The 21,559-nt window shown below is 38.3% G+C and overlaps 1 protein-coding gene across 1 annotated transcript; it reads left to right on the top strand.

The window, feature by feature from the left end:
• The first annotated feature begins 227 nt into the window (after nucleotides 1–227).
• Nucleotides 228–14,325, top strand: LOC150090091 (uncharacterized). The gene is made up of 3 exons (XM_090368965.1): nucleotides 228–603; nucleotides 12,064–12,247; nucleotides 14,182–14,325. Exons 1-3 carry the CDS (start codon nucleotides 478–480, stop codon nucleotides 14,220–14,222), a joined length of 351 nt encoding a protein of 116 aa, XP_090225091.1. The 5' UTR covers nucleotides 228–477; the 3' UTR covers nucleotides 14,223–14,325.
• The last annotated feature ends 7,234 nt before the right edge of the window (nucleotides 14,326–21,559 follow it).

Here is a 21,559-nt window from a genome sequence, read left to right as displayed (position 1 = left end):
TCCATTTATGATTCTAAATAACGTTTTAATTTTTCCCAATTATGTGATTTAAACTTTGGACCTTCCAAGTGATTCATCGATGAGCCATTATTTCCGTTTGGATTTTTCGTATCCCATTTTAAGCATTTCCAAGTATTTTTACCTTTTCGATTGCATTTTGTATTCTGAGACATTACAACCAGATAGTTCAGTTTAGATGCTTGAGAGTGGGTGTCAGATAGGTGATTGCCCTGAAAAGTTATTTGGCGCGAGACGTGGCAACACAACACACCTGATACGTCACTTGTCTGATTATTTCTTCAAGACATTCGTGCGCTTAAAATATACCGCTACCACGTTCCTTGAGGTCAAGTTTTCCCGCGTGACAACCTCTGTAATTAGTTTTGTGACGCATTAGAGAATCGCGTCCGTTTAGAAAACTGTTATAAGACAGGTATAACAGAGGTTTGTGCTTACTGCTCTCAGGAACTTTTAAAGATGAGGTTAGAACACGTGATTCTCTTTGTTTTTGTTATATTCCAGTTGGCACAGTGTGCACGGAAGAAGTTTAATGGTGACGATTATGATATTGAGCAAAGGCATCTCTATTCTGGACCTAGACGGGTAATTTACGCTTTCTTTTCTAGAAATATTTCAGAATATACAATTTGTAGAATTTAGAATTTATAGTAAAATCTAGCAAATAAGGAAATTGTCTAAGGAGCCCATAATTAGTGGTTCAGGCATTATTTGAAAATTTTCTCCCAGAGTGCCCTTCTGTATGGACCAAAGTACGAATAATTTGTCTAAGGCTTGCAAACTTGATCTATATATGCAATTCTAAATGAAATGTTTACTGTGTTTTGATTGGCACATCATGGCCTAGGGCCCTAGGTTGCCAATGAGGCATACAACACCATCATCACTGTGTTCTGATGTCCTTACTTCCAATTACAATATCAGTAGATACTGTAGTTATTTTCTTAACTAGAAAACCATACCTAAAGGACAGATACTATATTCTCTGTCGACAAAAATAAAATTATAAATTTTCTATTAAGATCCCTTCAAACTGCGAATTTTGGAGGGATCCTAATAGAGAATTAATTTTCTGACAGTGAAATAGTGTCCCGTATGTTGCAAACAAGATGTCGATGTCATAGATATATCTCTTTCCCCCCCATCCCCCAAAAGATCGAACAACCAGTCTCTGAGGGTTACTTTTAAGTTCTTGCAGGCCTTGAGATAGTACATATGCTGCATCCAGTTTTTCTGGATGCAGCATAACATTTGATTTTCTTTACTCTGCATCAGAATTGTTTTTTTTTTTATGTTTTAAAATGCGAGAGAGAGAGAGAGAGAGCGAGCGAGCAGCTTGTTTTAAATGTACCCCCGTAGTTTTCGAATGATAATTGAGATAGTTCGTTTTTTTGGACAAGATTTGAGAGTTTTAAGGATTAAGAGAGTTAAAGTTTAACGATAGTTCACTTATAGTAAAATACATCATTAGTTAGTCAGATTGTAGGAGATTGTATTAGTCAGATTCTAGGAGAGTAGGCTGTAGTGGAGCCCACGGTGATCTAACGGGTTATTAGGTAGATGTTTGTATTTCATCAACATTTGACAAACGAAACTGTTTGGAGTCGTTACTGTAAAGTTATTATTATCATTAGCCAAATGGTGCAAAAAAAAAACTGAGTTACCCTCAGAGAGAACAAGAGTAAGAAATAGAAGGGAATCACCAAGAAAGAGAAGAATGATGATATCCAGCTCAGGACCATGGGTATGCCAAGCCCATACTCACCAGATGTGAGTCCCTGGGGAAAGTTTGGCATTAAATAAATAATAATGGGCAATATTATCATATTTTTTCACTTGTATCACTACAGTATAAATCAGTAACAATTTCTTATTGCATTCAGTTTTGAAAATAGATTTGTATTCTTTCTGGTACGATACAATTTATTTTTCTGTATAGTCTCACAGTAATGTTGCAATTACAAGAACATTATTAATTTTTCAATAGCAATATACTGTAAATAAAAGAAAAAATATACGGTTCTTAATAACTATAATAATAAATACATTTTAAACACATTCTTTAAAAAGTTGTAGTTGTCAACCTGAACATTTTATTGGAAACATAATCCGAAATATTTTTACCTGATACGCCATACTGACGCAAAATTTTGTTACCAGTACTCCACAAATTTATCTGTTTGGAGAGGGAAGGAATATTAGCAAAAAATATTAAATAAATTGTTTTGAAGTTCTGCAGTATTTATGATTACTGACACTAGATGGTCATAACTAGTGAGTGGCGCCTAGCTACTGACAAGACAAGCTACTTTTTGTATTATAAATACCGCACCAAGGTTTCTTCGACACTCGTATAATGTCAATAACGATTGAAAAAAAAAAAAAAAACGGTTGGATATTTGTGTAGTCTGACTCGAATTGAAACCAATTCGAACTGCGGTGTTCATATTTAAATGTAAGGCCTATAGCCAACTTCTGGAATAGTAATATCACTATTCCAGAGTAGTGGTATTACTATTCTACAGTAATATAATAGAATTTTATAGGTTTATATCCTGTATGGCTTTATAATAGTCTGACTTGTTCAGGAAGCAGATGCTACTAGTACTTTAAACGTTGCCTTGTTCCCATTTTAGAGCATTCCAGATGACGATTACTTTCCAAGAGCATATACGTGATTATTTCAATCATAAAACTTAATTACAACATAAAAATATTCTTATAACTCGGCTGGCAATGAATATTCCTCTGTAATAGCAAAGTGGTTTGGTCACTTGTCGCGCCTTTGGAGAGATCTGGGTTTGAATAGCGCCATTAACTGGAAAATTTTTGAAAGTCGGAGCTCAATTAGCCAGTCACAAGGGGTGGAAGCAGGGTTCTTCCCACATGAGGTATTTTGTTTCGGGCTACAACGCATGCAAATCGGGCTGTAAACACTTGTGCAGATATAATACACAGGAGAGTTGGTAGCAGGGAACTGGCGGGTTAGCGCTCCGAGCCAGGACATCATGTGAGGTGGGAGAAGGAAGGACTATGTCTTGGGAAGTATAGTAGAAAGAATTGGAGGGGAAATGTGGTTCCGGTGTTCGTGCTGACTCTCAACACCCCTGAATGCACATACGACTCCAACCAGTCTGGTAACACGATTAATATCTCTCTCTCACAGGAGAAGGTCTGTGGATGGGAAAAGACCTTTGAAGAAGGAAATCATTATACACATTACTGTTATGTCGGGCGAAAAGTAGTGTTCAGTCACGATTCATATTAGCAATATTTAAAGTAGTGAACTGCACATATGCGCCAAAGCTTGAAGCTTGACTTACTAGTCAAAGTCCAAAAGCTTCAAGGTAAGTCTTACTTCTAACAGAAGTGAATTACTTCTGTTAGAAGTAATTCACTTCTAACAGAACCATCTGTTAGAAGTGAATCTTAAATTCACAAGCTAAAAGTATAAAGCCCATAGTAAAGGAGGGACTGTCAGAATATTCCTAAAATTTAGCGAACTGCTTATAATATAATCTTTTACGAGAAGGGAAGAGAGATAATTTCCCTATTGGATGTTAGAGAATAAAATATTTTATACTGTAAATAAAAGAAATGGTAGAGAAACTGATTACTACTAATTAAGGCGCCCTTGTGGATAGTAAAGCTGATAGGATCTCCATCCTACCCACACTGCGTGGAAAAGATCTGAGTTCGAATCCCCGTTGATAATGGAAGGAATTTTTATGGGTCTTTTTCACAACATGGCTGAGTTAGTTGGTCTCAGGCGACATGGTTTTCTCCCGAAAAGTCGGGGTTTTTTTTTTGTCCAGCAAACAAAAAATCGACCTCAAAACACACGCAATTTACAGACAATATATACACGAGACAACATGGTCTCAGTTGCCGATGCTCCTAAAAATCAACTAATTAAGGCTCTGCCTCCATTGCACTCGATGACCCTGATGAAGCGTTTTATTTTAAAAGGGCACAACAAGATATATATTTTTTTTAATGGGAAAACCTGACGCCTTAAAGTTAACTGCAGCCATTATCAACCTACTGAAGGATGGAAGCCTCCTCCTCAATAATTCATGCTGAGGGAAATGGACCATAATCTGCCACATTGGTCCAGTGCCGGTTGGCAGATCGACCGTATTTAGCAGTCAGGGGCTTGAACCCCGGTCTACTCAAAGAGCGTGTGCTACTGCACTCCCGCTCCTGACCACTCGGCTACGGAGGCCGCCTTAGTAACCATTAAATATTTTTCATTACTCCTTTTTCCATGAAATATTGTCCACACATCTGGGGTGGTGCCTCTATAACCTCTCTCAGGCTTCTATGCCCTCGACAGTAGTACAGTTGGTATGATATACTCACCGTCCTCTGGAAAGTACCTGACCCGTTTTCTGTTGTTCCAGAAAACGGGTCAGGTACTTTTTTCTTTACACATACTGTATAACCTGAAAATCCCGTCAATGACGCAACGACTTTTTATGGGTCTTTTTCACAACGTGCCTAAATGAGTCGGTCCCAGAGAGGGTTAGCATGTTTTTTTTCTCTCGAAAACGCGGGTTTTTCGACCAGCAAACAAAATTTACCACAAAACACACAGTTTTCAGAAATATTATATTCGGCGCAATATGGCCTAAGTTGCTGATGCGCCTAAAACACAACAACAGGCTTATAGACTCCATTCAAAAGAGGGCAGTTAGGTTAATGAATGATCCATGCCTTACAAAGTCTCTCCACTGTCTGTCTCAAAGACATTCTGTTCTTTTGCATGTCTTTTCTATGGACACTGTTCTTCTGAATTGGCTTCTATAAGTCTTTCCCTCTCTCTCTGTTTTCCAAACCAGTCAACTATTATCAAACTTTACTATCAAATTTTGAACTCACAGAATCAACTTTTCTTCTCCCTCATTTATTCCTTAACTTCCGTTTTGTGGAATAACCTCCCTTTACACGGATAACCTGAAAATTATAATCTTAAGAAATTATTCAAGTCCGATATCAACATATCTTCTACAGCAGCAAGTTAGAGAGGCAACAAAGGGGAGTAATACTCTTGATCTGATTATCAGCAGTGATTATTCATGCATTAAGAATCTGCAGATAAAACAATCACTAGGTGGCAGTGATCATAGTGTATTGATTTGGAATTTACTTAAAGATGTAACTACCATCAAGGGTAAAAGGAGGAGTTTTTGCATTCGTAAAGGTGGCTACAGTGGTCTCAGACAGGTTTTTAAAATTGTATGCAGCAAGACGAACTGATGATGTTGCCGTCAGCACATAAATGAGAAGCGTTCAAGGAATGAATCATAGACGCTACTAGGCCTTTCATATCAACTAAAATACTCTACAAGGCCTAAATGGATATCAGGTGAGCTGATGAGACTTATGGCTGAGAAGAAAAGTGCATGGGATGCATATAATTATCAGGCGACACAGAAGCCTATGATAAGTATAAACTAGTCTGTAATCAAGTCACGAAGGTCAGATAAGGGGAAACAGATTACGAGATATCTTTGGCAAAGGATGCAAAGAAAAATAGACTTATTTACTTATGTAAACACAGAAGAAAGGGGATGAATCAAATTGGTCCACTTGATACCGGTAGTTTGACTGTAAATGATCCTGCTCAGGTTGCTGACAAACTGAAAGAGTAATTTTCATTTACATTCACACATGAGGAATTTAAGGGAAGGGGTTGTCGGAAGTTTATCAATAGCTAAATGATTTTGTATTAATTGTGGGCGAAAGTGGAAGAGAAATTGTTGAAGTTAAACATAAGAAAGACACCTGGGGTGGTTAGGATCATCCAATTATATTAAGGGAGGCAGCGAAGGAAGTAAGCAAGCAAACCCTTAGCCATAATTATGAGAGCATCCTCTGATTCAGGAAGGGTCCCCCTGCGGACTAGAAATGTGTGAACATATCCCCAATTCATAAAGGGTGACACGAGCAGTTACAGAATGGACATTGCTCTTCGTTGGTGAAACTCCACTAATGTTATTAGTGGAGTTTCACAGGATTCGGTGTTGCGCCCATTGTTGTTTTCTATATTTTTCAATGATATTAATGAAAGCAAATCAGGTTTAATGTCAAAGTTTACAGATTATACAAAGGTTGACAGGGCGGTTAATAACAGTATTGATGGTATGGTGCTGCAAATCAGGTTTAATATCCAAGTTTGCAGAATTATACAAAGGTTGACAGGGCGGTTAATAATAGTATTGACGGTGCTGCAACAGGATCTAGAAAAGTTAGGCAGATGGGCTGAGAAATGGCAATTGAAGTTTAACATTGATAAATGCAAAGTACTACATATAGGTAGCAGAGTAACGTACCAGCTGTGTGGTACTACACTTGGGGTAATGGAAAATGAAAAAGACCTAGGGATAATTGTTCAGTCAGATATGAAGTTCTCTGAGCAATGCAAACAGGCTGCCAGGTCAGCTCATGGGGTTTGTCAATGATATACAGGAATTTTGCTAGAAGGAATAAGGAGATGATTATTCTGTTGTATAAGGCAATGGTCGGGCCACATATTGAGTACTGTATACAGGTCTGGAGGCCTCATTTTAGGAAGAATGCGCAGCTACTGGAACGAGTACAGAGAAGGGCAACGCAATTGATGAGCGGAACAAGGGGCTTCTCTTACCAAGAAAGGCTTCAGTTCTCCAAATTGCAGTGTCTGGAGACTGGGCACCTGTGAGTGCTGATGAGATTCTTACTCATACCACACACACACACACACACAGGAGGGGGCACAAATTCAAATTGAGGAAGGATGGTTACAGAATATATGTGCGGAATTTCGCCTTAAACTAGCGGATGGTTGATTGCTGGAACAAACTTCAATCTACTGTTGTGGAAGATGATAGCTTAAATAAATTCAAGGAAGAACTAGATTAGACTATTGGAGGAAATGAATACGTGAAATGGGAGGTGTCGTTTTTTTTTTTTTTTTTTTGTTTGTTTGACGCTGTGTAAGCTGGCTTTCTTGTATCATTTGCCACAGTAATGCTAGTATATCTTCTTTCACCTTCTCAATCCTCAACCCAAACATGGTGCTAAGTAATATAGATTCTAATTCCTTTCGTGTTTGAGGTTTACATATAAAAGAAATATATATACATCGTTCCTTGTAATACATGTTACTGCACAATCGATTTTATTTCTTAAAAGTAACATCGTTTTAAAATTTTTACCCTCTATATTTTGAGTTTGAATCACCAGTTTGTTGTTCAAGGAAACATTATACCTGTACCTGGGATTGTCGCACGTGAATACTGAATTCCTTTATTCAATAGAAAGGGGATATGAATTTAAAAAAAAACTGTTGTATTGAATAGTAAAATAAATTTCACAAAATAATTATTTTTCCCCTTAACTTTGAGGTTCAAAAAAGAGATTTTTTATCCCACTTAAATATCCCTGTTCTTTGAAACTGCCAGTATTTAGTAGGTATAATTGTATTCTTTTTGAAATTTAATTCTGTAGTGTTTTGTTTGTTTGAATTTTTCAAATAAAATACAATTGAATTTATAATAATTGAAGTTTGTTTTCAAACTGAATTGGGCTTTGCCATTATTGTTAGCAGTTATTAATATAGAATGGTAGGCTCAAATAGCTCAGCTCAAGTGTAATGTTACTGACGGCTTTTTACTGTTATTTAATACATTTGGCTCGTTGAAAGTCAGTCTTCTTTTGCATTCCAAGAAGATGTAACAAAACACACACGTGTGCAATCCTCTATTAAGGCTCGGTAGAAAGTTGGGTGTGCATGAAATATCTGGGTGTGCCATAATTTTCAACATAATACAGAAAAAACACACCCTTACATAAAAGTTAGTTATACGTCATCAGTTGGAACAAAAATAAGTAAAATGAAAGTAGAAAATGGGTAATTTCAATTAAAGTAAAATTCCCATGCAAACAAGTAGGTATGCTTCTGATATTCCCAATGGATGACTTCACCTAATAGACAATTCCGCATTGTACACCACCACAGCTGCGTGTAATTGCCTATGTACTCGTAGAAAGTCGAGTGTATTTGACAGTTCCACTAAGTTAGATATGATTATGGTTCCGCGAAAAAGTATACAGGTACCCCAGAGAAAATTACAGTAATGATGAATTGGATGTATCCGCCCAATTCGTTCGTGCATTACATATCGGAAACTCGATGTGTTTATGTTGAAACAATCTTGCTTGCTTGTTTGTTCCTTGATGCTTTGACATTTCAAAGCTTCCTTACTCTGTTTTTCACCCTGGCATCGCTCATTTTGATTAAGATTTGTTAGAGAATTACCAGCTTGCCCTTTCTTACATTCCAAGAGGACGGTCTAACATAACGCATCTTCCTGCAGATGGAAGGTGACGAGTTCTTTGACGAAGCAGCGTGCTTTACAGAGATCTTTTGGGACTCAGCAATTTACAGGCATATAAATTGCTAGTGAGATCTCGAAGGATATTTAAATCCTTTCATCCACAAATGTTTACGCAAAAGCAAATACGACAAAGCACACTTCGTTCTCAGATCATTTTGCAGTCTTTTGAAGGTGAATAATTTACGGGATCCCCTCCGCCTAAGGTCGACTAACCACAGCCTCGATCGAGGACGATTAGGAATGTTCCAGTTATCGACGGAAATTGAACCCATGCCATTCCAAACGAGTGGCAGGCAGCGATTGTATCGTGCCATCTAAACTGCTACGAATATCTACAGGTAATCAAACTAAGTTCCCCTTTCATTAAAAGGGAATTTGAGCTAGTGGTAACGAAACTATTAAAATACATTTAAGCTAATGTTTAAATGTGTTTTTATAGTAATTTTCATTGCTACTTGCAATGTGGGCTTGACCCACATTGTAAATAGTGCCTTCCTGGCACATTGCCGTCACTGGGTCGATTATAATAATACATGCCAGTGGTCGAACGTGCGGGTGGCGGCACTTCCAGTCTTTAAGTTATATTAGGAACGTTGCTTCAACAGCACCCTCCTCTATCCTTCCTCATTTTACTTTTATTTTTTGTTATTTTATTTTATTGGTTAAGTTCATTTTCACTCTACTGGTTTGCCATGCTACTAGCATATATTTTATTTAAGTTTATACACAGTGTGTTTCAAAAGTGGTGGTCAATAATTTAAAGGTGAACTGTACAGACTACAATATGCAAAAAAAAAAAAAAAAAAAGCCTAGTAAACATGGGTCCTTAAGTGAATCGTTTTCGAGATATTGCACATTTCTAGTTGGGATCCACCACTGACAAGGTGAACTGTACAGAGTTGGGATCTACCACGGACTTGTTTGTTTAGGTTAGGTTATGCTCATTCTCTTCCTTTCCCCTCTCTCAATGCTCTGAGACGTAGCAGGCATACTAGTACTTTCAAAGTACTAGTACCGTCTGATGCGTCGATCGAGGTGGTCCCATAGATTTTCAATTGAGTTGAGATACGATGAATTCGGTGGCCAAGGGAGTAGCTTGAAGTCTTCGTCGTGCTCCTCAAACCACTCACAGATAATTCTCGCGTCATGGCATGGCGCATTGTCTTGCTGATAGATACCATCGCCTCCAGGGAACACGGTCAACATGTATGGGTGTACCTGATCGGCGACTATCGATAGGTAACCATTTGCATTCAGAGTGTCCTTCAGAGGTATCAGCGGACCAAAGCCATGCCATGAAAACATTCCCCAAACCATAACGCCGCCCCCACCAGCCTGCCTTCTGCCAACAATCGTGTCTAGTTGTCTGTTCTCTGCTAATTTCTGAAGAACAATATTATAAATCATTAACGGAGTACGCACAGAACCTCTTTTCTAGGCGCAGGACTCTACAACCAACTCAAGCCAGGGATAGAAACCTGTAAAGGACTTACTCAAGCTTGAAATAAAAAATCTGTACTTGACTGTTTTACCAGCATCGACTTGCTAACTCTGGAACATCCAAAGTGGGATTACCTGCTAACTTTCCATATGGTTCGGTAGGCTCCAGTGGTCTTGACCACTCCACCGCAAAATATAAGTCACACTCAGCACTCTCGCTGAGTGGTTTTTCTACCCTTCTGGAGTTATCCCCCCCCCCTTTTCTCCTTGTGGGGCATATGCTCCACTGTCAAATTACGGGATGCCCTTACCTACATCCCCTTACTCTTACTTTCATCCCCCATCTTCTTCCGTACACCCTGTATTGCCGCACTCTACCTTATTTTTTATTTATTTTTATTATTTATTTACTTATTTTATTTTTATTTATTTTATTTTATTATTTATTTATTTATTATTATTATGTTTTAAATTTTATTTATTTATTTTATTATTATTTATTATTATTATTATCGGGGTTTTTTATTATTATTTTTTTTAATTTTATTTATTTATATATTTTTTTATTTATTTATTATTTTATTTTATTTATTTTTTTTTAATTTTATTTATTTATTTTATTTATTATTATTATTTTTTTATTATTATTATTTTTTTTTTTATTTTTTATTATTATTTTTTATTTATTATTATTTTTTTTTAATTGGTCTCCGCTCAGGAAGCTCAGGCGACCCTGACGGAGACCTGCCAGAGAATAATGTACCAGAGTATAATGGGCAGCCTGGCTACCTCCTAGTGGTGTGTGCGGGCAATGTGGGGTTCCACCAGGGGCCCTGCGGCCAAATGCCAGGACACACAGCAGAACCCAACACAAAACTACACATTCAACACACTACACTTTTTCTGGCATTTACAGTGTTCAGTATTTCTTCACAGTGTACATATGGCGCAGATGTGGGGAACCACAGGTGGCGCCCGACCCTAACACTATGCACTATGTCTGTTCTCGGAGGTTTCATGCCTAATACGCCACCGTCCATTCACTTGGTGGAGCAGAAACTGTGACTCATCGGAGAAGGCCACCCATTGCCGCTCGGTCCGGAGTCCAATGTCGGTATTGTTGTACAAACTGACGGCGTTGTTTGCGATGAGCGGCCGTCAGCAAGGGACTGTCACCAAGCGTCTGCTCCGGAGCCCAATGTGCAACAGGGTTCGCTGCACTGTCGTGTTGGAGACCTTTCTGGTGACCCCACGATTCATTTGGACAACAAGTTGAGCAACAGTAGCGCGCCGATCGGTCCTGACCAACCGTTTCAGCCGACGCTCACCTCTGGGATCAATGGCGCACGAGGCTCCACAGTTGGCACGTCGGGTCGTTAAAACTGTCCCATTCATCCAGTCTTGATACACTTTCACCACTGCAGCACGTGAGCATTTCACAAAGTCCGCCGTTTCGGAAATGCTGGCCCGATAGCCGATGATCATAACTTTTTTCTAGGTCTGATAGGTTGCATGCTTTGCCCATGACAGAGGCTGTTACTGTGTCCACGGATGCCGAATATTAAACCTTATATGCTTGCGATGTGTGAACTTGACACGTGCGCTGTATGATTTGCTAGGCACGTGTGATATCTGTATTAGGGGGGTAGTCTTAATATTGTGACTGGACTCTGTACATTCTTTTTATAAGAATTTTTTTAAATAACAACGGCAATTATTAAAACTGTTTATATTGTAATTTAAGCGTAGTTAATAAAAATGGAATTGGTATTTACAGATCATGACATACGAACTTATTACATAGCAGTAATTTCGTGTCATGTCACTAAGCCACTCTAACATATCTCAATAAATCATTCTGACACATGTCTCTCGGTCTCGATGAATCTTGGAAAACCTTAGGGACTCAACAAGACAGGTATAGCATTACAACACACACAAACCTGTCATATTTTATAGCCACCGAGAATCACAACACAAGACTAGTTCGTGCAACCCAATCGACATTTGTCCACTCCCTGAAAGTGAAATTTTTCATCCAGCAAATTAATGAAATATAAAACGTAACCATAGAATATAACTGTAGACACGATGACACCTTGTACAAAAACAATAGCAAAAAACGAACAGAGAAACTGCGAAATGTTTTCATTGAATTTCTAATTTTAAAAAATGAAATCGCTATAATATTTTATTCTAATCGTTTTGCTTTTTTATCTTCCAGACAAATAAAGAATCAGGTTCCCGTTGCACTTCCAGTTCTGACTGTGCCAGTGGATGCTGTGTTCTGAATCGAGGCACTGGACAACGGCTGTGCAAGCCGAAGGCGCAAAAAGACGAACCCTGTAGTGGGGGACAAATCAAACTGAACGTGTATACGGATTATTGTCCATGTACAAAAGGAAACAGTAAGTATTCTCTCTCTTTCGCAGATGTGGGAATGTTTCTAGCATGCTCGCAATGTTCACAAATAATTATTTCTTTAAATAAGAAATGGGAAACAACGATGCGACTGTTTGTTTGTTTCATTTAGGCCTGATGTAGCCGAGTGGTCAGAGCGAGCGTGGGGGTAGCACACGCTCTTTGAGTGGATGTTTTGTGATATTTCATGATTTGCTGTTAACTCCTCTGACGTGGTTGTCGTGCCGGAGTATAAACAAGAACATAATGGAAAACAGATCACGCTTAATTAATAACGTTGGTTTTTTCCCCACTGTACTTTTTACTGGTAATTAGATCAGAAGGAACGACTTTCCAACACTGTTCCTTGGCCTCTCGCATGTGGTACGATTACCTTGAATCTGCTCCCAAATTCTTGTCCCCCTTAATGGCCTTCGGTTGCGTTATCAGCCCAAAGAACTGGCTTTGTTGTCTGGCCTCTGTCTCTTGGCAAATGTTTTGAAGTAAGGTTCCTTATTTGTAAAGTCAATGCGATCCTGTTACAACTATAAAGATGTATGAAATAGTTGTTGCGCTATTTCATACAAGAGAGGAATCACTAGAAAATACCGTCTATTTCGTATAATTAAAATAATTTAGAGTTAATGCGTGTTACAGAAACATTTTAACATTATACAAAAGTACACAGTGCTTCATTCTGTTCTCAGAAAGTCAGCCCCGTTTCTGAAACATGGTTCATAAGCAAAATAGCAGTTTCGATTTCACTGATGTCTTGAGCCATTTCTCTATTTCAACAGCATACGCGACTTTTCACTTAACCAATGAATTTTAATCTTTAATAATGACCTATCATTGAACAGATATGCAAATTCTCTAAGGGGGAGGTTATGATATTACTGATGCTTAGCCCTGTTCTCCGTGATAGTTTAGAGTTTTTCCACTTTTCACTCGTTTTAGAAGTCCAAATTGAGCTAAAAAATAGAATAATTCCTCGAGAGAAACCCTCCCCCTCCCCTAAGACTACAGAAGGTTCCTGTCCTGAATTAACCGTGGTTTTTCAGCCCATATAACATCCAAATCCGCCTATGAACACACGTTACGTGGAGCTTGCCTTTTGACAGAGCGCTTCATTAAAAGATTGAATACGGTTTCCGTTTGATTCTTTGTAATGCAGTATTTTATTGTAGACAACTCACAGATGGGAAAATCTGAGTATTCTTTGATCGTTCTGCTGGCACAAAAAATACCTTAAACATCTGGCTCCATCTTTCAATCAGTGTTCAATTTGGTAATTTGCATAAATGTTAAATAAGTAGTGTGGCCCTAACGAGAAAACTTATGTTACTCCACTTCTTGAGTCCAAAGCATGGAGCATATGATTCAGCGAAATACTTTCGTTTTTCTGTTGATACTTGTGCAGCTTGTTAATCGCTACAAGCATAGATGGGCTGTATATGATCTTTCAAATTTACCAGTATCCGGTATAATTATTACCGATATACGATGAATACTGCATCTTATTGCGCAATCTTGAAAGACCTTAGGGACTCAACAAGAGAGGTACAGCATTACAACACACGCAGAAACCTGCCATATTTTATAGCCACTGGGAATCATGACAGCACAAGGCTAGTTCGTGCAACCCAACCAACTATTAATAGATTTTGGTGGAAATTCTTGTTCATCCTCCCAACAAACCTGACATAGCCCCTAGCGATTTCTATTTATTTAGTCCACTTTAAACTTTTGATGGGGTGTAGAAAGAGATCATAGAAAGCAGATATTCACTATTTATTAATTTCTAGTTATGTTTGTTTTTCTTTTAAGTTTATTTATTTCAAAAAATGAATAAATTAACTTAAAATATATATTAAAAATAGATTTTTAAACTAGTGTATTAAAGATAAATTTACCTGCTAATTTCCTTCTTTCTTTTTTTCAGGTTTCTGTTCTTCAGCGAATGGTGGCGTATGTGTCGACTGAAATGATCAAGGTTGCCCTTGGAACTCATTGCATCTTGGAAACAGAATTACTCATATATTCATTTCGCTAATTCTCATTAATTAAGCAATCGAATGTACCTTATTTAAATTCTACCGAATAAAAAATGATAATAAAAGAAAAAATTTAATCGTTGTTTCACTTTTGGAATAAATACAAAGGTATTTTAGTAATCTTGATATGTTATTTTTGGAATAAGCTGGTGTTATAATGATGTGAGTGACAAATTAAACGTTTTTCTTGAGAGAAGGGAATTGTTATTATTCTTACTCTTGTGTTATTATTTCTACCCCATGATGGGTACTGGTACCAAGTGCACAGGTGGTTATTGTGTCCAGGGCCGGATTTACACATAAGCTACAGCTTAGGGCCTCATATATGTTATAACTTAGGGCCAAAACAAGTTTAAATCTGGCCCTGATTATGTCCGGCTGTTATTACTGTTGGTCGAGGAACTGACTATCCTACAGGTGTTCAGGATTGCGACTTTCTGCAGTTTCTTGTATGTGTTCTCTGAGAGGCTTATTGCTGCTATGTTCAGTCTTTGGCACCATGCCGGTGGTTGACACAATGATCGGGATGGTCGTTACTTGTTGCATATGCCACATCTCTTTGATCTCCAGTCTTTGGTCTGTGTACTTTCAGATCTTTTCCTTGTGGGTTTTCTGGAAATCGGCAGTGTTAGGCACCGCTATGTCGATCAGTTAGGTAGCGATTCCTTCTTGTCAACGAGGGTTATGTCTATTGTGCAGGATTATCCCGTCTGTTATTATGGCACGGTCCCAGTACAGCTTGTGGGTTGGCGTCTTTAATACTGCCTGGGGTTCGTACTTGTAAAACAGTACATTTTCTTTGATCATCTGGTACTTCCTCGCTAGCTTCTGATGGATTATCCTGGCCACCTGGTCGTGTCTACGAGTGTACTCCGTCTGGGTAATCATCCTGCGGTGATGTGATGGATTGTTTCTGTGGCCAGATGGCATCGTCAACATGGGCCGTCATCCAAATTTCTATGCGAAGTATTTCCTGGTGTTGATTACCCAATCTTGAATGGTGAGCATGAATCCTTCGATCTTGGGGAAGAGCCTCCCACTCATGAGCTATGAGTTCGACACTATCTGATCTATGTAGTCTTGGTGGAACACTACAATTACCTCCAAGTCATTGTAGTGTCCGGCATGGAATTCTTTCTTCGCCCATCTTTTTGTCTTTGTTTCTCCTGTCTGTGTGAAGGGGATCTCCTTGTTAAGGTTGAGTGTTGTGTGCCGTTTGTCTATCTTAATCGTGTTGGCACACGATTAAGTTCGATCATGTACTAACTTCTCTATCCTCCCCCCAAACTAATAGATTCCATGAATCTTAAATGCCTCTTCAACGGCATTAGCAAAAATCCTTGCACCTCCTCCTTTTTAATGAATACCGTCTTTACAAAATAAATACCATCTACCGACTAAGGTTGGCTATGCTGTGAAAAATTCCCCCTCATAAGTCTTGTGAATTCCCTCAAGCCTGTCGGTCCACAAGGTTTTCATCATGAAATCCCTACTTTCATATCGGTATCCGCACATGGTGGTTATAATCACTATCCTCCCCACTCGTGTTGGAAAAAGTCTGCGTTCTAATCCCTTCAATGATGCGAAGGACTTTCATGGGCGTTTTTCGCTCCGTGGCTGAGTTAGTCAATCTGAAGCGTGGACGACAAGAGTTTCCCTCGGAAAGTCTGGTTTTTCATCCAGCAAAATATGCAGATCTACCAAAGAATATATACAATTTATGGACATATTACACATCGTCAGATGAGTTGACTCTCGAGTGCCCCTAATATGAATTTTTTTTTTTCGTCATGTCCAGATAGAATTGAAGACAACATTTTGTCCTATCTCGCGACACTTTTTCAACATGACTGTATTTCATAATCAATCCGGCAGTAATCTCCACATGTATTACCATGCACCTACCAGCAGGAGTGGCGTCTTCGTATGATATTGCTGCAGTCACAAGGGACTTTCTGCCTATAGCAAGGGATATTAAAAAGGAGGAGTTAATGTGGTTTTCGCCGGGCTTATATGGTATGTATTAACTGGACACGGAAGTATAAATACTAAACTTCACAAACTGGTACTTTCACCAACGTCCTGTTTGTGTTGCCAGGAAGAAACTGCTAACCATATTCTTCATCAATGTCATTATTATAACGATCTTCGACGTGACCTCTTTAGCAACAATAAAATTCTGGTTGAATCTCAGATAGCTTTTAATGCTTTGAATGTGTTTGCTTCTCGTGAATTTAAAAGAAGAAACGAAATTAGGTCCTAGTTTTGCTGTTCCTGTGATTTCTTGGATCCTTTATTGGATTAGGAAAGAAATATCTCTCATCTTTGATTGGAATCTATAGTTGCAACTGATTAGAATCATTAAGTGCTACACTTTCCTGGATTTTATAATAGACTTGTTCTTCATGTGGAATTGTTTTCAGCAGATAGGTATTTACTGTATAAGGAATTTTGCTCTACTCATCGAGATACTATTTGGCATTTAGCGTTTTTGGAACTAACATTTCTTTGTGAGTGAATATCACTGTGACATTTCATATTAGAGACATTTCCTAGTAACTCTGTTATTAACTGTCTTGGATGATTATCTTAGACTTTTTGGGCTCTCTTAGAGCTCGTATTTAAGCAAGAACTTTTTAAAACATCATAATTTAGAACCCTGACTATTGTGCTCTCATCTAGGATTTGGACATGTATATTATTTTTGCGTTAACCCTGAAGCCTTTTATTTATTGGGCCAGGTCATGGCATTACATTGGACGTATCTGTATATAGTGTATATTCTTCTGTGTTCCTTAACAGGATATTGCACATAGTCTTTCTGTGGAGCTTTTCAGAATTAGTGGAATTTGCTTTCACTGTGTTTTTTGTTAGAAGATCAATTATTTCTTCAACAACTGAAGAAGTTCTGCCTACAAGGGATTAGGCAAACTGTAAATTAAGAAGTTTTGCTGATCCTAGTTCCTAGGATGGGATTTTCCATGGGATAGGTTCCCATGGTTAGAGACGTTAGTCCACTTCTTCCTACTTTATTCTTGCTTTACTTATTCTCACTTCTAATTATTGGAGAGTCCCTCTATTGATTCTCCTCTATTCTATCCATTTACCTCCCCAGTTCCCAAACTTCTCCCTCTGTATTCCTCCTTTTCCACTTCATTCTTTTTCGGGCACTCAGGTCTTATGCCCTGGGCTTACCCAGCAGGAGATTAGCATTAGCATTAGTAGAGGCATTTGATGCAAGAAAGCAAGCTTATGCAGCATCAGCCAAAAAAAAAAAAAAAATTACTTCCACTTCATCCCTCTGTTCGTTCAAAATACCTGTCCAGCTGAGCCTTAAACTTATTTAGGCTATCAACCTCCACGACAAGGGATGGAAGTCTGTTCCACCAACCAACCACCCGCTGGCTAAAGGCAAATTTCCTCCCGTCTATCCTACATTTGTCTTTCCTCAATTTGAATTTATGCCCTCTCAGGTGATTATTCTGAGCTACAGGAAGAATCCCATCAGCATTGAGCATGCTCAAACCATTCAAGGCCTTATACACCTCTAACAGATCACCTCGCCGGTGCCTAGTCTCCAGACACTGTAATTTGCAAAACTTAAGCCTTTCTTCGTAAGAGCACCCCTTTGTTCCATTCACTAATCTTGTTGCCCTTCTCTGTACTCGTTCCAACAGCTCTACATCCTTCTTGAAATGAGGCCTCCAGACCTGTATACAGTACTCTAGCTGTGGCCTGACCATTGCCTTATACAAGGGAATAATCACCTCCTTATCCCTGCTGGAAAAATTCCTGCATATCATTGACAATACTCCATGAGCTACTCTTGCAGCCCATCTGCACTGCTCAGAGAACTTCATATCTGCCTGCACAACCACCCCCAAGTCCCTTTCATTCTCTACCACTGTCAGTGTAGTACCACAGAGTTGATACGTTTCTCTGGGGTTGCTGTTTCCCATGTGTAGTACTTTACATTTGTCAATGTTACACTTCATTTGCCACCTCTCAGCCCATCTGCTCAACCTTTCCAGATCCTGTTGCAGCAGCATATTGTCAGTAGTGTGCTTGACAACCCTGCCAACCTTTGTATCGTCTGCAAACTTGGACATTAAGCTTGATATACCATCATCAATATCATTTATAAATACAGAAAACAATAATGGACCCAACACTGAGCCCTGAGGGACTCCACTAATAACATTAGTCCACGATGAGCAGTGTCCATTGATTACCACTCTTTGTCTTCTCCCCCTCAACCACCCCTTTATCCATAGCAGCAATTTGCCTCCAATGTCATACTGCTCCAATTTGTGTAGCAGTCTTCCATGTGCAACAGTATCAAAAGCCTTTCTAAGATCCAAGTATATAATATCAAAGCTATTCCCTGCATCCAGTTCTTTTGTGACTGCATCATCGTATCCAATCAAATTGGTCAGGCAAGACTTCCCCTTAACAAAACCATGCTGTTTCCGAGCTATAACTGAAGTCTTGTCTAAATGGTCCTGCAGTGCTTCTTTAACCAGTGCCTCCATTAATTTCCCTGGAATAGAAGTTAAACTAACAACTCTGTAATTACCTGTGTCTCCCTTTGATCCTCCTTTGTGGATTGGGGTCACATTTGCACATCTCCAGTCCATGGGTTCCTCCCCTGAGTCCAGGGAAGCTCTCATAATTATGGCTAAGGGTTTGCTTACTTCCTTTGCTGCCTCCTTTAATATAACTGGATAGATTCCATCCACCCCAGGTGCCTTTCTTGTGTTTATCTTCAACAATTTCTCCTCCACTTTACTCTCAGTTATTACAAGATTATCTAGCTTACTGCCAGAGTTGAATACACCTTTGGCATTCCCCTCCCTGAATAACTCCTCATGTGTTAATGTCGATGCAAAATATACATTTAGTTTGTTAGCTACCTGAGCAGGATCATCAACAGTTGAACCATCGATATGAAGTGGACCAATCTGATTCATCCCCTTCCTTCTAGAGTTTACATAAAGAACTCTTTGCTGTTTTTTTTTTTTTTTTTTTTGCATCCTTTGACATAGATTTCTCGTAATCTGCCTTTGCCTGCCTAACCTTCTTTGTAACTTGGTTACAGACCAGCTTATATCTATCACAGGCTTCTGTGTCACATGTTAATTTATATGTATCCCATACATTTTTCTTTTCTGTCACATGTCTAATTAGTTCATCTGATATCCATTTAGACCCAAATCTTGAACAATATTTCTTTGTTGGCATGAATAGTGTAGTAGCTTCCAAGATTAATTCTTTGAATGCTTCCCATTTTGAATTTGGTGTTGGTAACATCATCAGTTGGTTCCACCGTATAGAATTTAAATACTGTCTCAGACCACCGTAGTCACCTTTACGAAAGCAAAAACCTTTCCCTTTACCCTTGACGGTAGTGACCTCTTTGAGTAAATCCAACTTCGGCACACTGTGATCACTGCCACCTAGTGGTTCCTTTATCTGCAGATTCTTGATGCATGAAGAATCACTACTGATAATCAGATCAAGAGTATTACTCCCTCTAGTTGCCTCCCGAACATGATGCTGTAGAAAACAATCATCCAATAAACCCACAAAAGCCTTGCTAGTGTTTGAGTGACCAACCCACAAATTCCAGTCAATTTCCCGGAAATTAAAATCCCCCATTATAAGACACTCTAATTTACTGGTCCACTCTATTTCTCTGCACAATTGCTCATTATATTCATCAGACCTATAACACACAGCTACTCTCATTTTTCCTTTCCCAGTGCTTATGTCACACCAAACAAACTCAGCATTGCATTGTCCATCCACATCAACTGGATGCACTTCCTTAGATTTTATGTGTTTCTTAACTAACAGTATAACCCCTCCTCCCTTCCTGTCCTGTCTATCCTTTCTGTACACATTGTACTCCCCAAATTCCAGTTCTGCACTGCTTATTGCCTATGTGACACCACGTCTCTGATATCCCAACAATATCTGCCTTTGATGTCTTGACTAGTACTTCAAGCTCATCGAATTTATTAACTATACTCCTAGCATTGGTGTACATGCAAGTATACATGTACCTGTTTCTACTCTTAGTTACCCTAACACAGCCCATGAATTTACTTGTTCCACTATGACTCCCAGCAGTCCTGGAAATTCCCATTGCCTTGCTTTCCAGGCATTGCAGGTAGCCCACAGCAATCTCCAAAAAGATATACAGTTCAAGAAACAGCAATTCACCAGTAGTCAGAGAGCTTAACAGGTTACCCATACCCATATTAACCAGCAAAACCAAGCTGGAAGAAGGTGTTCTTGCAGGATCAAATCCAAGAAAAAACAACCAAGGCTTCTTGCCAACAGCTTTGGAGGAGCAGAAGTGGGCCCATGGAAGAAACAGAGTACCAACATCCTGTCCATTTCTGCAAAGAAATTTCTCTGTTTTTATATAAAAAAATAACATACTATTCCATGTAAATGAAAGAGTACAATCTGCCAATTCATTCATTATTCAATCTTAATTCTTCCAATTGCAAAAGAATATTCCTTCTCACGAAAGCTGAATTTGCAAAATTTTGAAATGCAATTAAATTTTCCCTTGTTTTAATGGCTCAATCCCATCCACTCGATGAGTTACATTAACGTTACGACTAACAGTATGTCGAGTTTTAAATTCAGTTCGTTGAAGTCCAACATATATGGAACAAGTAGAGGGGAAAAGTCAGTAACTGATGGTATAATCACCGCTGACAATTCCATCATTAGTGACAAATCGTTGGGCAGATGCGTAACCTAGGACCACAGCCAGCCTTGTAACTGAGCTTAGACAAAAAAAAAAAAGAAGAAGAAGAAGAAATATCAAAGACGGTATTATTTAATTCTTCATGACAGATTCAAAAATAACTATTGTGATGAAGTATAAGAGTCATAAATGAATTTACGATTTTTTAAAATTATATTGTATTATTATAAATGTTATCATCTATTACGTTAATTATTAATTGTATTTTTTATTACTTTATAAGTGATTTCTAATTACGCATATTAATTAACAGAATAAGAAAATATTTGTTATAACTTTTGATATAAAGAAATTTAATTTAAAAAAAATTTAATACATTTATTTAATTAAAACCATTCATTATCTTATTATATTGTAAATCTCTAATTATTTCGTTATGCAGATTATATAATTTTCGAATCTAAATATGCATAAAGAAGACCACGTAATTTATTGATTTTTATTATTTTTATTTATAGTAGCAATAAAAACCAACTATTGAA

The sequence above is a fragment of the Mastigoproctus giganteus genome, chromosome 2 (assembly GCF_048544385.1).
Source record: "Mastigoproctus giganteus isolate SK-2022 chromosome 2, ASM4854438v1, whole genome shotgun sequence".
NCBI classification, from domain to species: Eukaryota; Metazoa; Arthropoda; class Arachnida; order Uropygi; family Thelyphonidae; genus Mastigoproctus; species Mastigoproctus giganteus.
This window is presented reverse-complemented; position numbering and strand designations above follow the sequence as displayed.